General features: G+C 55.5%; 1 protein-coding gene across 1 annotated transcript; it reads right to left on the bottom strand.

The window, feature by feature from the left end:
- Window positions 1–334: 334 nt before the first annotated feature.
- Window positions 335–12207, bottom strand: PYGM (glycogen phosphorylase, muscle associated). Its single transcript, XM_055415616.2, has 20 exons — window positions 11884–12207; window positions 10715–10816; window positions 10549–10627; window positions 10361–10464; window positions 9851–9982; window positions 8282–8393; window positions 8114–8196; window positions 7559–7702; window positions 7135–7227; window positions 6734–6880; window positions 6436–6599; window positions 6035–6149; window positions 5397–5498; window positions 4905–5052; window positions 4534–4592; window positions 4266–4407; window positions 3616–3823; window positions 1147–1281; window positions 869–935; window positions 335–755 (listed from the first exon to the last, which is right to left on the bottom strand). The coding sequence occupies exons 1-20, from the start codon at window positions 12124–12126 to the stop codon at window positions 606–608; spliced, it is 2529 nt and encodes an 842-aa protein (XP_055271591.1). The 5' UTR covers window positions 12127–12207; the 3' UTR covers window positions 335–605.
- Between the last annotated feature and the right edge of the window lie 3326 nt (window positions 12208–15533).

Below are 15533 nucleotides of genomic sequence, written 5' to 3'. Positions count from 1 at the left end.
CCCTCTTGAGCCCCGCCCCCGACAGCGTGGATCTTCCTTCAGCGGTGCCGGAGGCCTCAGCTTAAGGCCCTGCTCCCGTCCCGGGTGGGCCCCACCCGGGCGGATGCCACGCCCCCGGCCAGCCTCGCGGGCCGCTGACCTAGTATGGACACAGCACTGGGAGGAGAGGCGTGCAGGGTGACGCCTGGAAGCGGGCAGGAGAGTCCCGGGCCCCACCCCCACAGGCCGCCCCCCTTTTGTGGGGATGCACCTGCCGCGGCTGGGGCTAAGGCACGGTGATTGCGCAGCTGCTGTGCCGCCCGGAGCTAAAAATATTTCCCAGCAGAGAGGGGAGTAAGGAGGCTCCCCAGGAGAATCAATTTATTGGAGTGTGGGTGCGGTTGGTCAGACCCATAAACCGGAGGGGCTGGGGAGCCCGAGGACAGGGTGGAAGCCGTGTCCTTCGTCACGCTGAACACTGGGAACTCGAGACTGATGAGAAATGGGGGTTCCAAGGAGAGGGTTAGAGATCTAACTCCAGTACCCCACCCTCTGGACGAGGAGCTGGAGCTGGCCCAAGCGACTGCAGACAGACTCAGGGGCAGGTTTGGGTCTGGTCTAGAGGCTCAGATCTTCTCATCCGGGGCCGGCATGCGCTGGCGGGTCGGCTCCACACCCCAGATCTCCCTGGCGTACTGGGCAATGGTGCGGTCACTGGAGAACTTGCCAGAGGTAGCTATGTTCCGGATCACCATCCGCGTCCACTCTCTCGGGTTCTAGAGGCCACAAGGAAGCTCTGGGTTCGCTCTGTGGGTGGGATCCCCACCTTCCACCTCATCCCAACCAGGGCCACCAAAGCCCTGCCAACCCCTGGACCAGGACCCCTCACCTTGTACAGGGCACTGACTCTCTCCTGGCATTTAATGTACTCTTCATAATCTGCAAAGACTTTAAACCTGGAGGAGAATGGAGAAGTGGGGAAGTCTCCTGGGGTCAAGGGCCAAGCCCATCCTGTCCTATTGGATTCCTGGGGACCTAGACAGTGATGCTGCTTCCAAAGGAATGTGGCCACAGCTGCCCTGAAGCCCTGTCCAGCCTCTCCACCGCTCCTGAGCCCTATTCAGCCCCGCAACCCCACATACGCGGGTCCCCGCTCTGCCTGCTCACCGGTCATGGTGCATGAGCATGTTGACAATGTCCTTGAATAGGTCAGGCTGTTTGGGAGAGAAGAAGCCACTGCTCAGCTGGTCAATGATGTGCCGAAGCTCAGGAATCCGGTCATAATACTCCTGGGCATTGTACCTGTGGGGGAAGAGCCATAGTCAGCACTCCGGAAAGGGGTTCCTGGCTCCTCCTCCAGCAAATATCCAGGAAGTTCCAAGCCCCAGGGTGAAAACTCAGGTCCAGCCTGCTACTGTCCTCCCTACAGCTGCCACACTCGCTCCGGAAGTCCTTCCACTCTTCTTCCCACACACCACCACTGTCTCCCAGCAGGTCTGTTTCCTCCATAAATGGCTTTTCTTCCCCACCATCCTGAGTCCATCCCTGGCCTCACTTTCAGGCTCCAAGAGGAGCCAACAGGTACATCCTGAGGAACATCCTTAAACTGAAACTGTCCAGCTACATTCATCACTGTCCTGGCACCAACTTTCCTCCCCTAGGGTAGGAACTAATTCCTACCCAACGACTTCCCGGGGTAGCACAATCACTCCCTGAGCCACTCAGGTTCAAATCTCTCCAGACCAATTGGTCTCCTTCCTTCCCCTCTTCCAACCAGAAACCATGGCCTTCCTCAACAGTGTCCCTAACCCCCATCCCCAGCACTGGCCTGCTGTAGGGGCCTCCCCCTGCCATCTGGTGCCAGCCCCACACTGATCCCCCAACTGGACATTCCTCCCTCCAGTCGAGCCTCCATCCTGCAGCCAAAAGTGTCTGTTTGGAGTCTAGTTCCGAACATGTTGGACTTCACTCAAAACATTTCACATTTCCCTCCTATCCAAAGGACCAAGTCTGAACTTTTTAGTCAAGCCCCACAGGAGAAATTCCTGTCAATATTTAGTGCCTGCTCTTGTAAGCTGAGTGTGAACTGGTACCAACTTTCTGGGAAACAATTTGACAATGTGTATCAGGAGCTTTAAGAACGCATACTTTTTTGACTCAGAAATATCCCCTTCTAATAATTATCTTGGGCTTCCCCAGTGACTCAGCAGTTAAGAATCCGTGTGCAACGAGAGACACACAGGAGACAAGGGTTTGATCCTTGAGTCGGGAAGATCCCCTGGAGAAGGGCATGGCAATTCACTCCAGTATTCTTGCCTAGAGAATTCCATGGACAGAGGAACCTGGCAGGCTACAGTCTATAGGGTCACAAAGAGTCGGATGTGACTGAAGCGACTTAGCACAAGGCAAGCACAATAATTATCTTTAGGAAATAATTAGAGATGTGGACATCAGTGTAAAAGATTTGTCATCAAAGGGACATTTATACTAACAAATGAGGAAAATCAACCTTCATGTCCAACCATATGGAATTAGTTGGACATGGCATTTCCATAGGATGGAATGCTATACAAACATTTAAAATATTTGAAAGACTATTTAATGACATAGAAAATGCTTCACCGATGTTAAGATAACAGGATTCAATATTGTACATATATTATTTCCAACTTTTAAAAACTACACAGGGACTTCCCTGGTGATCCAGTGGTTGACTCCATGCTCCCAATGCAGGAGACACTGGCTCTACCCCTGGTCAGGGAACTAAGATCCCACATGCAGCACAGTGCAGCCAAAAAATTAAAATTTAAAAAAACTACATATATATACACACACATATAAATACATGAAGAAAAACAGAACTGTGACTTTAAATCTGGGGGATGAAATTATGAAAGACAGTTATTTTCTTCTCTGTAGCTCTGTATTTTTGCAATTAATGAGCATGGACTGCTTCTATGCTAAGAAAATAATCATATTTCAAAATAAAATGTTAAAAATGTAATGCCAGGAAGATCGTCTCTGAAGATCTGCATTTCTGACCACAAACCCAGGTATAACTACTATACTTACGTTTCCTTTATTGCCATGGCTGCCAGGGAGCTGAGAATTTCATTTTACTCCCAATTCCAGAAATGATATTATTTCTTTGGGTTGATATTACTTCCCCTTCCTTTTCCTTCAGCTCTGTGTTACCTCTGTCTTTTCTTATTTCATTCATCTCATTCGTTATGCCACCTCAAAAGTTTTCTAGACTTCTGATGGCTGTAACTAAGACCCTGTACAGGGACTTCCCTGGTGGTCCAGAGGTTAAGAATCCACCCTGCAATGGCGGGGACGTGGATTTGATCCCTGGTGGGGAATTAAGATCCCACAAGTCTCGGAGCAACCAAGCCCTCGAAACACAACTAGAGAGCCTAGAGAGTTCGTGCGCTACAACAAAAGATCCCACGTGACATGATGCAACCAAGATCCCACATGCTGCAACTAAGGTCCGGCAGCCAAATAAGCTTAAAAAAAAGACCTTGCTAATCCCGGACCAACCTTTCCAGTGGCGCCTCTTTCTCCCAGCTCTACCCTCCAACGGTCCCACCTTGGTGCCTCCTGCCCATGGACGATGAATTCTGCAGCCCATACCCTCTCTGATCAAGCCTTTCCACGTCCTCCACCCGCATGCCGAAGATGAAGAAGTTCTCCTCTCCCGCCTCTTCTGCCATCTCCACGTTGGCCCCGTCCATGGTGCCAATGGTCAGAGCCCCGTTGAGCATGAACTTCATGTTCCCAGTGCCTGAGGCTTCAGTGCCCGCAGTAGAGATCTGCTCGGAGAGGTCAGCAGCTGGGATCACTGCGGGGTGGCAGCAGGGGACACATTCAGCTCCAGGAAGAGCCCCCATGTCAGCTAGAGGCTCTGAAGTTAGTCTGGTCCCAGGCCTGGCCAGATTCAGAGTCCCCTCCCTCCAGCCCTCCAGTCTTCACCAGCTGTCTCCTTCTCACTGACCCCTCCCCACCTCTTGTTGATTCTTGAACATCTGGGATCTAACCTGGACTCCTCCCACCCCCCAGCTCCACTATGTGATTTGAGGGGCACTACTGAGGCCCCTCTCCCCTATAATTTCATCCCATATCGCATGACATTCCACCACTAAGGGAACAGCCTCATGATTTGAGTATTGTCCTCTCCAGATTCGTCTTTAAAGTACCAGTACCCCAGGAAGAGAAGATTAATATCTCTTCCAGGGACTGAACTCATCAGAGCTTCCCTGTGGTGCCCACTGGCGACACCCTACCTTTCTCGGCCAGCGAGACTCGGTAGTTCTCCAGGAAGATCACGCGGAGGCGGTCTCCCACCACAGGGTCGTGGTTGACCACATCCCCAATGGCTGTGATGAGTTTGATGATCATCTTGGCCATATGGTACCCAGGGGCGGCCTGTGGGGGCACAGTTTGGGGTCAGCTCCACAGCCTGGCCTCCTACCCCCATCCTGCAACCCAACCAAGCTGACCTCAACCTGGATATCAAAGGACCACAGCCATGATCTGGGCTCGGCCTCTCACCTTCCCTCCAATCATCACAGTCCGAGGCACAAAAAACTTATTGGGTTCCTTCTTGATACCTATGGAGAAACAGAGGGATCCAGTGAGTGGGCCAGGTTTTCCCTCTGGGTTGTAGCACCTGACAGCGTCCGGCATCCAGCCAGCCAGGACTGGGCTGGGCAATAATAGGTCTGACTTGGGCTGGCTTGGTGACCTCATATCTGTCATGTCCCCCATCTCTGAGCCTTGGTTTGCCCATCTGTGAAATGGGGATAATTCCGTGTCCCCAAGAGTTGCCCTGAGTCCAAAGGAGATGTTGATGGAGAAGTATGTAGTATGCTGGGAGGTACACAGAGGCAGGAACAGGAGCCAGAGGGAAGCCTGACACTCACGGTTGTACAGCGTGATGACATGGAGGCAGTTGAGGAGCTGGCGTTTATATTCGTGAATCCGCTTCACCTGGATATCGAAGAGCGAGTTGGGGTTGATGTGGACTTTGTATTCCTTCTCCAGGTATGCAGAGAACTTTAACTTGTTTTCCTGAAGGCAGGAGAGGGGGAAGAGCTCACCAATAGGCCTCAGCCTCAGGAAATCCTACAGTCTCATTTCCTTCCCAGGAAGGTGAGGATAGAAGGCCCCCTTGCCACCTTCATCCACTCCTGCATCAGGACAGACATTGCTAAGCAACGTCAGCACTCTTTCAGTGAGGTCAGATGATGCCTTCCCACCATGGACTGATTTCAGGCAACTTCTACCAATGGCCTGAGGTTGCAGAAGAGACGAGCTCCATGGGCCGTTCCTGACCCGGACATCCGGCCCTTCCAGCATGCTCCACTCCGGCTCCAGCACAGGTGTCTGTCCCAGGTTGCAGTGCTGCTCCTCACCTGCTTCACTTTGGCCACATCCCGGATAAAGGATTCATCATCCACATAGGAGAGCAGCTTGCGCAGCTGATCCAGGTCTGAGATGTATTCCTCTCCGATGCGCTGCAGGGAGATGGCGCTCAGTTAGGCCCATGGCCCTCCCCTGTCCTCCTTCACAATGGGGTCCTTTTCCAGGTCAAACAAGCACAGTCCACTGCAGACAGTGCCTTCTTCTACAGCCTCCCAGCTAGGGGGCAGGGCATGTACGCACATCTTTCCTCCCTTCCTGACCTTGAACTTGGATGGCTGACGCCCATCTGACCCCCACAGACCCTCATCCTGGCCTTTTCCTCTGACAGGGAGTGACTTCGAGGGCCTGCAATCTCTGCCCCTTTCTGGTCTTACTTAAGATGTGACCTGCTGATAACCCTCCATTAGGCTGTGAACTTCCTCAGGTTGACCTTCACAGCCAGGGCCTCCATTAGCTCACATAAAAAGATGGTTCCCCTTCCCCAGATACAAGGAAGGCTTGCGAGCCCAGTGCAGAATGGATTTCAGCCCTCAGCTGGGCACCCTACAGAGAACCGCATACACAAACACATCCGGCCGCGCCTTGCGGTGACCCTGTTGACCGCTACTGGTCATACATGACTTCTCACCTCAGCGATGACCTCTGCCAGTCCAGGGTTACACATAACCAACCAGCGCCGAGGGGTGATCCCATTGGTCTTATTCTGGAACTTATGAGGCTCCAGCTCGTAGAAGTCCTTGAAGCTACAGAATAGGGTCGGAAGATCATCAATCACCCCTGTGGAATGAGGGTCTTCTCCCTGGGGCCCCGACCTTGATTTCTTGATGAAAGGGTCCTGGAGGTGAAAGGGGCCTGCTGTGTGTAAGAGGGGACATCCCAGAACGGGACTGGACTGGATAGCAAGCCTGTGGCCGTTGTAATAGCCGAGCTACCTGCGGAAGGGGCCAGCAGAGGGTGGCTCTGAGTGGCCAGTACCAGGCAATGGGCGGGGCCCAGTAGGAGGGGCGGAGTCTGGGGAGCGGGTCTCACATGGTCTTCTTGAGGATCTCCGAGTGGATGCGAGCCACGCCATTGACGGCATGAGACCCGGCGATGCACAGGTGTGCCATGTTGATGCGCTTCACCGCACCCTCCTCCACCAGCGACATGCGCCGCAGTCGGTCTACATCCCCTGGGAACGCGGCCGCCACCCGCTGTGCCGGGAGAGACCAGAGCTAGGACGAGGACCCAGAACACCGGTCCCCAGTCCGTACCCCCCGATCTTCGCCCATAGCCTTCCCCAGGCCCTCCACGCCCCCACCCCCCACCCCAGGCCTTCTCCACTCACGTTAAGGAAGCGCTGGTTGATCTCATAGATGATTTGGAGGTGCCGCGGCAGCAGGGTCTCTATGAGGTGCACAGGCCAGCGCTCCAGGGCCTCGGGCAGCACCGTGTGGTTGGTGTAGGCACAAGTCTTCACAGTCACTTCCCATGCCTGACAGGTGGGATGGGGAGGTAGGACCCCCAGGGCTTAAGCCGGATGGCTCACCACACACACTGTGCAGCCCAGAGCCCCAGCCCGCCCACTGCCACGCCAGGTTCTAGACACTCGCCTCTGGGTCTCACACCCCTGTCTGTTCAGTGGGGGCTCCACCCACATCTATCCCCTCCCCAGAATGGGAAGAGTGGGAAGGGAACCCTGAGATGGAGAGGGTGAGGCAGGAGTGGGGGAGTGGCCCCGAAGCCCACCTTTTCCCACTCCAGTCGCTCCTGGTCCACCAGAATCCTCATCAGCTCAGGGATGGCCAAGGAGGGGTGGGTGTCATTGAGCTGGATGGCCACCTGGAGGGGGTGGGGGTGGAGGACGGTTGGAGTCAGTGTGGGCCCAAGGCTACGGTCACTGTCTTTTGCCCCTTCAGAGCACCCCCTGCCCAGGACCCTTTGTGGTTCTAGGTGGAGGCCCTCAAGGGGGTAGTTGTGGAACAGGAGGAAGAGGAGAGCGGATTATACTGAGGATTCTCAAGCAGATAACCCTCACACCCACCCGCAGCCTCCACTTCCTCATCTATTAAATGGCATCTATTAAATGGGTGTTGCAAGCTCAGGCTGGAGGTGAGAGGGAAGTCACCACTCACAGGAGATGTAGAGACCGACCCTCCCTGGGGCCTGGTACCTTATCCGGGAAGGCATCGAAGTTGGTGCGCACGGGGTCGAGGCAGCCAAACTTGGAGGACTTGAAACGGCGGATGATGTCCTGGAGCGTGGCAGCCACTACGAAGTACTCCTGCTTCAGCCGCAGCTCCTTCCCCTCAAAGAACTGGGGACAGTGCAAGATGGGGCGGAGTCAAGGTGGTGGGCGTGGTCTAACACTGCTGTGGGCATGGCCAGGAGAGTCCCACCCACCCCGAGATTGCTGAGCCCTGAATTGCTCCACCTCAGGGACCCAAGAGTCTTTCTCCCACCAAGAAGCAGCAATGCAGTTGGGTCAGGAGGGAGGGCTACAAGGACCAGGAGTACTGTGGGTGTCTCCAGGGAAGAGCTCCTTCGAAGCACCCCCCCACCCCCGGATCTAAGCATCCTCACACTTAAAGAGCTGGGGGGAAGCACAGGAAACTCAGGGGCCAGCAAAATGCCCTGGATGTGACTAGGGCACCAGCAGGTGTCACGCCCCCTCCTGCCCTCTCCCACAAACTCTGCCTTCCTGTCCCCAGCCCAGCGGGTAACATACATTGTCGTTGGGGTATAGGACCCGTGAGATGTTCTCAGCCAGGTTGCGGTCCAGCACAGCCTGGATGTAGCCACCGACATTGACTAAGGAACAAAAGTGGGAACGGGGTCAGGCTGGGGTCGAGGGGGTCCGCAGTGGGAGGGGGCTGCTGACTCCGGCTGAACTCACAGTCCTTGAGGTTGAAGTCATTGGGGGCTTTGGCAGACCACAGGCGCATGGTATTGACGACGTTGTTGCGGTAGCCGGGCACGGGCGTGTCATAAGGCATGGCCAACACCACCTGTGGGACACCCCGCCTGTTGTTAAGAGGTGGGCATCTGCTGTGTCTAAAAGGCCCTGAGAGCCGGAACTCCATGCTTTGTCCCTGCGCTCCGCCAACCCCCAACCCTGGGTTCCAGTTCCAACTCCAGACCACAAGCAACCCCACCAACCTCTCTGGGCCTCGGCCATAAAGAGAGGACATCCCGGTTCCTCCCCACACCCCTGCCGACCCTCCTTGCTGGGCTGTCGTGAGGATACCAGGAGAAGGCAGGGACAAGCTCAGAGACCAAGGTGGGCCTCTGTTGGTGGCCACTCTGCCATGGTGGGGATGCGCTGGCCACCTGGCCTGAGCACAATCTGGAGGACACTCTGGACTCCTGGAAGGACTGGGGGATCATGGAGCCTGGCTGAAGGGGTCATAGAGGTCAAATCCATCCAAAGGTTAACCACAGGGCTAATTAGCAGTGACTAATGCTGGCCCCACCTCCCACAATTAGCAAACATCAAGGTGCATGCACGCTGAATGCTAAGTTGCTTATTTGTATCCAACTTTTTGCGACCCTATGGACTGTAGCCTGCCAGGCTCCTCTGTCCATGGGATTCTCCAGGCAAGAATACTGGAGTGGGTGGCCATGCCCTCCTCCAGGGGATCTTCCCAACTCAGGGAGGGAACCCGTTCTCCTGCATTGCAAACAGTCTTTATCGCTAAGCCACCAAAGCCCACAAACATCAATAATTGCTGCAAATAACTGCCAGCTACCACGGAGAAAGGGGTGCACCCACACCTTCCTCCCCAGCATTAAGTAGCCCCTGACTGGCACAGAGCAAATGCTGCAGCTCAGAGAGGGAAGGGACTGGCCCAAGAGCATACAGCTAGGAGGGCAGCCAGAGCCCTGCCAGACCTTAGCGTGGATAACAGCGGAACAAACTCTTGGTTCTGAAAGCCTCGAGGTTGCTGTGCAGCCATCTGGAGGCCGGTGAGCTGCAGCCACAGCAAAAGGTCTGGTGGCGGAGCTGGGGTTTGGATACCTGGTTTAGCGGTAGGCCCCCACCAACCTGCTCTATGACCTTGAACATGTCAGTTGCTCTTCCTACGCTTTAGTTTTCTCTCCTGTCCCCCTTTTTGGGCTATTGGTTTATTTCCCATCAAGCCCCCAGCTCAAATATGCAGGGGAGCCGAGACTCTGTGATTATTTTGGGTGGAGACGAGGCAGGTCAGGCGAGGAGCAGTGGTAGAGCAGGGCAGTATCTCTCCTCCTCCCAGCTCTTCACATGGTCTGGCTCTGACCCTGTCTCCAGCCTCTCTGGGTTCCAGCCCTGTGACCTCAACTAAGTCACTTAACTCCTCTGAGCTCTGGCCTCTGATATAAAATAGCACTCGGTCCAGTAGCTTCCAGGCTCTTTCTTTGCTTCTCCCTGTTTCCTCCAGAACCTCCACTCCTCCTCCCCTCCACCTCACTAGATCTTCCCCCTCACCTGTGTATCCACCCACTTGGCCCCCTGGCTGGTGTGTTCCACTCGGCCGTAGAAGTGCACCGGCAGCGTGAACTCAGGGCGGGCCTTCTCCCAGGGGTTGCCGTAGCGGAGCCAGTCATCGGCCTCCTCCATCTGAACCACAGGCAGGTCAGGGGAGAAAGGAAGGCAGAGTCAGAGTCAGGCTTACACCACAGCAGGTGGTGGGTATAGCAGGAGCCCGCAGCCCTGGTGTGCCCTGTACAAGGATGGTGTGAATGACCAGTTCTGGGGTAAGTGAGCCCCCAGTCTGGTGGAAGATCCAAGGGGGCTCGGTGTATGTATAAGGGTCTGAGACATTCTACAGCTGTGGACCTCCTGTCCCAGAAGCTGACAGCTGGCTTGGGGCCAGGGGGAAGGGGCAAAGATGCTCTCCACCCAGGCTGCTGGGGCTGCTTCTGGATCTATATGCAGATGAACGAACAAATAGCCATCTTCATCATAACCACAAGGTCAGGGCCCAAGGTCACTCACCTGCCAACCCCCAGAGATCTTCTGGTTAAAAATCCCAAACTCATAGCGGATCCCGTAGCCATAGGCAGCCAGGCCCAGTGTTGCCATTGAGTCCAGAAAGCAGGCTAGGGGTGTGCACGGAGGTGGATGTCAGAGACCCAACACAAAGGAACACTCCTGCCCAGTCCCCTGGCACTCCGCTCACTTACCCGCCAGCCGGCCCAGGCCCCCATTGCCCAGCCCTGCGTCCTCCTCGATTTCCTCCAACTCCTCCATGTCCAGGCCCAGCTAGAGGTGGGAGGGTATAACAGAAGTCAGGGCCAAGGGCCAGCAGGTCAATCCCCCAATCCTGAAGGCTCGCCCACCCCTACACACCTGATAGGTGGCCTCGTCACAGGCGTTCTCCAACGCCAGGTTCACCATGGTGTTTTGCAGCGTCCGGCCCATGTAGAATTCCAGAGACAGGTAGTAGATCCTCTGTCCGGAGAAGCAGATGGGGAGGGGGTGGAGAGGGAGGGTCAAGGCCACCCCCTGACATTCAGCCAGGCCCGGCTGGGCCTGCACCTCTCATACCTCCTGCCCCACTTCTAGGCCCCAGCAGGTTCCAGCCCTGCCTCCAGTTTTCCTGCCTTCTCAGGCTTTGGGACCCAGCATTTCTTCTGACTTTGGACAAATCACTTTTCTTCTCTGAGCCTCAGTTTCTTCATCTGAAAATTGGGGCCATATCCACCTCAGGGGGCTGAGGTGCTTAGGAGAGCTGGGAACCCCTTCCTTCACATGCAGTCCTGCCAAGAGCCTTCGCCCACCCCTACACACCTGATAGGTGGCCTCGTCAGGAAGCCAGGACATGGGGAAGCACCACCAAGTGCTCCCAAAAAGGGGAGGCCAGGGCCAGAGAGAGAAGTCATTGGCTCAAGGTCACACAATGACTCAGGGCTAGAGTCGGCCATCTCCCTTCCTTGCAGCGCCCAGCTCCCCTTGGCCTTCAAGCCTCAGTCGCAAGAAGGGGGGCGGAGAGACTCCAGTATCCAGGATGCTGATGGTGCCCGGTCTCCTGGTTTCCTGGGTCCCCTCCCCGCCCCTCCCCCACCCCTGCCCAGCAGTGTCAGGTTGCTGACATTTACCAGTGACCCCAACAGACACTTGATCTCGCCACCCCAGCTGTGCCCCACCAGGCACACCGGCACACCACACATGCGTTCGGTAGAATGTCCTTCCACTTAGGATCCAACCCAGGCCGCAGAGTCTTCCTGCCCACCCGCAGCAGCCTCTCCATTCTCTGACTGAGCGCTGAGCCTTTGCAGCCAGCCTTCCTGCCCGGGGCCCCTGACCTGCCCCCAACTCCAGGTTTCTCCCCCTGGGTGGTCCCAGCACCCATTGCACCTGGCACCCCTGGATCGTCCAACCTCAGGAACCCGGAGACACCCTTTCTTTTGCTGCAGAAAGTCCTGACCCCAGGAAGGGACCGTTGTTCAGTCCAGATCTCCCAGCCCCCAGGCAGGGCCTCCCAGCCCACTCCCCACCCTGGGCGTCCCGAGCAGCACCTTGGGGTCCTTCTCGTAGTAGTGCTGCTGCGTGCGGATCCAGCGGCCCACGAGGTGGTCGCGCACCGTGTAGGCCAGCGCGAAGTAGTAGTCTCGCGGGGTGGCCACATTGCGGTCTTTCACGAGGGTGAAGTGTAGGTGCCGGTTGAAGTTCTTCTTCAGGTCGGTCACATTCTCCACACCGGCCAGGCCGCGCACGCTGATCTGCTTTCTCTTCTCCTGGTCTGTCAGGGGCCGGGACATGGCTGCAGGAGGGTGGGCCGGACTGACTGTGAGACAGGCGGCCTGAGCGGTGCCTCCAGCCAGGGAGTGGAGATCCCGGGCCGCCGGCTGGTGCTTTAAAGCCTGGATCCGGGCGGCTTGCCCCACCCCTTCCCTCAATGGGAGGGTCTTGGCCCGGCTCCTTAGGGAGCTATTTTGGGGTGAGCTGAGAGGAGGGGCAGGGCAGGGCCAGGGCCGGCCTGGCTTCTTCGCAGTCCTGCACTGACCCACTTCCTCCAGGCCTCGCGCACTGGCACTGGGTCTGCTGTCTCCTGTCCCCGGGCCTGCCTGGTGCAGGGTCGGAGTCAGGGTGCAGCAGGCAGAGTGCTGGCTTGAGAGGCCTGAGACTTGACTGGAGCGGCTGGGCTGTGACTTTGGCTGAGGCTGCCCTGAATTCAGGTTATGGATGAAGGACGGGGCCTGACTGTGGGCCCTCAATCAGGGCTCCTTGGAGAGGCCAAGGAGGCTGTCGAGCAGAACAGACGTCAGGAGGCCCAGCCTCCAGCAGAGCAGCTTGGCTTCGGTTCTCGACTTTCACACAATAGGCTGCACACCACGGGCGGGATGCTCTCTGGTCAAGCTTCTATGGTGGCCCTGCCCTTTGGTGGGGAGGACATATATTGTGGCCGAAGGCTACCTGCACAGAGCATCAGGGTGCCCCGAACAGAAAAAGTGAAGCTAGCGGAGGACACTGGGCATCTGAGAAAAGGGGGACCAGGACTCTCGGTTCCAGGAGAGGTGGTATGGGAAAGGTCGCCTGAGGCAGGGCCACTGCCCCCACCCCATACCCCCCCGCCGAAGCCCAGCCACTCTGAACTCCCCCTGTTGCTGTCCCTCAAGGAGCTCTGTAGTGACCTTTCAAGAGGGATGGTCAGGTTACAGGCCAGCTTTGGCTAGGGGCCACCAGCTTGGAGCAGGGGCCCCTGGGAACTGTAGTCCTGTGGCCCACAGGGGCAGGAGAACTGAAGCAGCCCATACACACACAGACACAGACACACACACACAGACACACGCACACACAGACACACACATACACAATGGTATCAAGTCTCCCCACGCCGCAGGTGAGTGAAGGCCTTCTCCCATTCATTTCTCCCACCTAGGGCCACGGGGTTCCTGAAGTTCCTTTCGGATTGACTGGTTTGATCTCCTCACAGTCCAAGGGACTCTCAAGAGTCTTCTCCAACACCACAGTTCAAAATCAACAATTCTTCGGGGCTCAGCTTTGTTTATGGTCCAACTCTCACATCCATACATAACCACTGGAAAAACCATAGCTTTGACTAGATGAACCTTTGTTGGCAAAGTAATGACTCTGCTTTTTAATATGCTGTCTAGGTTGGTCATAGATCCTGCTTTGTTCCTGTTTTTTGGCTGCGCCAAGTCTTAGTTGCGGCATGTGGGATCTAGTTCTCTGACCATGGGTGGAACCTGGGCCCCTGCACTGGGAGTGCAGAGTTTTAGCGACTGGACCACCAGGGAAGTCCCCTGCTTTGTTCTTTGAGCAAAAGGAGCCCAGGGCCTGGTGCTATTTCAAAGGAGGCTGGGCCTACTAGAGTGGTGGACCCAGGGAAGAAAGAGGAGCCTGGGTGTTCTGGTCTGAGGGCCAAGGAAGCACATCAGAGGCCTGGCCAGCTGCAGGATGCTACAGAATCTGTTTCAAGGACAGCCCAGCTGTTTCTGAGAACTCTCTGAGCCACAACAGATCCAGCCCTGGAAATACCAGCTTAGTGTGGAGGCCAAACTCCTAGTCTTCTGAAGGCCAAGCCCTGCTCTGCCCCTGCTCCCAGATAGCATCTGGGCTGGTCTTCCTTAGTATGTGCTTCAAAGAAAAAAAGACCAGAAAGAGAACACCAAAACACACCTACCCCAAGGTCGTGTGAACACAGAAAACTTTCTCGTTTGCATTTTAAAAGTATTCTACACCTTGCCTACAGAAGAATGCCTGGTGGTGTAACAGTTCCCATCCTCAGCCTTTCCTCCTGGGCTGTGCCTCAGGGGAGGTTCACCCCCCCGCCCCCACCCTCCCCTACCAAGCACCAAGCTTGGCCAGCATCTCGGGCTGCCTGGCCTGCCTTCCTCGTGGAGTGCAGAAGAGAGCTCAGAGGCATCTTGGCACCAGTTGCCCGTGTTGTCACCTCATGCCCCAACTGTGGCCGCATGCTTTGGCCACGCAAACCTTCTTTGCACTGACCCCTAATTTTCCTGCAAAGAACCTGCTCCCAACAGAGTACATTCCTATCTTATTCTGCTCCCCAAGTCAACTCAATCCACACCCCTCCCCCTGCTCATCAACTGGGTGATCACCCTGCCCCTGCACTCAAGGAACTGGCTGAACTGAGACACAACCTGTTTCTGTTGGGAAACAAATGTAATACTTCTTGGTTTCCCCAGCTACCTTTCTCCTGGGCTCTTTTGGCCTTTGTTCTGTCAATGGCACCCACTGGAACTTTCCAGTCTTTTCCAGAGTAATGCCACCCCAGGAGACCCTTCATTTCACATCCCCCAGCCCATCATGATGGAAACTTGAAGACTGAAATTTATCTACTGGCTTCCCCGTCCTTCCCCTGTTTCACCCCCCATTGGTGTTGTGTGTATAGGTTTACGTATCAGTTCAGTTGCTCCGTCGTGTTCGACTCTTTGCGACCCCATGGACTGCAGCACGCCAGGGTTCCCTGTCCAACACCAACTCCTGGAGCTTGCTCAACTCATGTCCATCGAGTTGGTGAGGCCATCCAACCATCTTGTCCTCTGTCGTCCCCTTCTCCCGCCTTCAATCTTTCCCAGCATCAGGGTCTTTTCCAATGAGTCAAGTTTCTTCGCATTAGGTGGCCAAAGTATTGGAGCTTCAACTTTAGCATCAGTCCTTCCAATGACTATTCAGGACTGATTTCCTTTAGGATTGACTGGTTTCATCTCTTTGCAGTCAGTCTGAGGGACTTTCAAAGAAGTCTTCTCCAACACAGCAGTTCAAAAGCATCAATTCTTTGGTACTCAGCTTTCTTTATGGTCCAACTCTCACATATATATACATAATTTTGCTTATTTATTTAGGCTGTGCTTGGTCTTCGTTGCTGTGCAGGCTTTTTTCTAGCTGCAGCAAGCAGGGGCTACCCTCTACCTGCCGTGTGCAGGCTTCTCATTGAAGTGGCTTCTTTTGTTGTGGAGCATGGGCTCTAGGGGGCTTAGGCTTCAGTAGCCTGGGCTCCCCGGCTCTAGAGTGCTGGCTCAGTAGTTGTGGCACACAGGCTTAGTTGCTCCTTAGTTGTGGGATCTTTCCAGATCATTGGCAGGCAGATTCTTTTAGCACCGAGCCACCAGGGAAGCCTTAATACTTCATTGACTTATTTGGACTGTGCCGGTTCTTGGTTGCTGCACACAAGAGCTTT

This window comes from Moschus berezovskii, chromosome 25, assembly GCF_049115385.1.
Source record: "Moschus berezovskii isolate FMDL1 chromosome 25, NW_MosBer_1.0, whole genome shotgun sequence".
NCBI lineage: Eukaryota > Metazoa > Chordata > Mammalia > Artiodactyla > Moschidae > Moschus > Moschus berezovskii.
The sequence above is the reverse complement of the archived record's forward strand: the minus strand, read 5'-3'. Positions and strand labels throughout refer to the sequence as shown.

Bases quoted from the DNA above. Each gene is read 5' to 3' on its own strand.
- PYGM (XM_055415616.2), bottom strand. From the start codon at position 12,126: ATGTCCCGGCCCCTGACAGACCAGGAGAAGAGAAAGCAGATCAGCGTG. The intron at 7,703-8,113 runs GTATGTTACCCG...CACTGTCCCCAG, and splicing joins TCCTATACCCCAACGACAAT to TTCTTTGAGGGGAAGGAGCT. The intron at 1,282-3,615 runs GTATGGGCTGCA...CTTCCCCCACAG, and splicing joins GAAAGGCTTGATCAGAGAGG to GTACAATGCCCAGGAGTATT.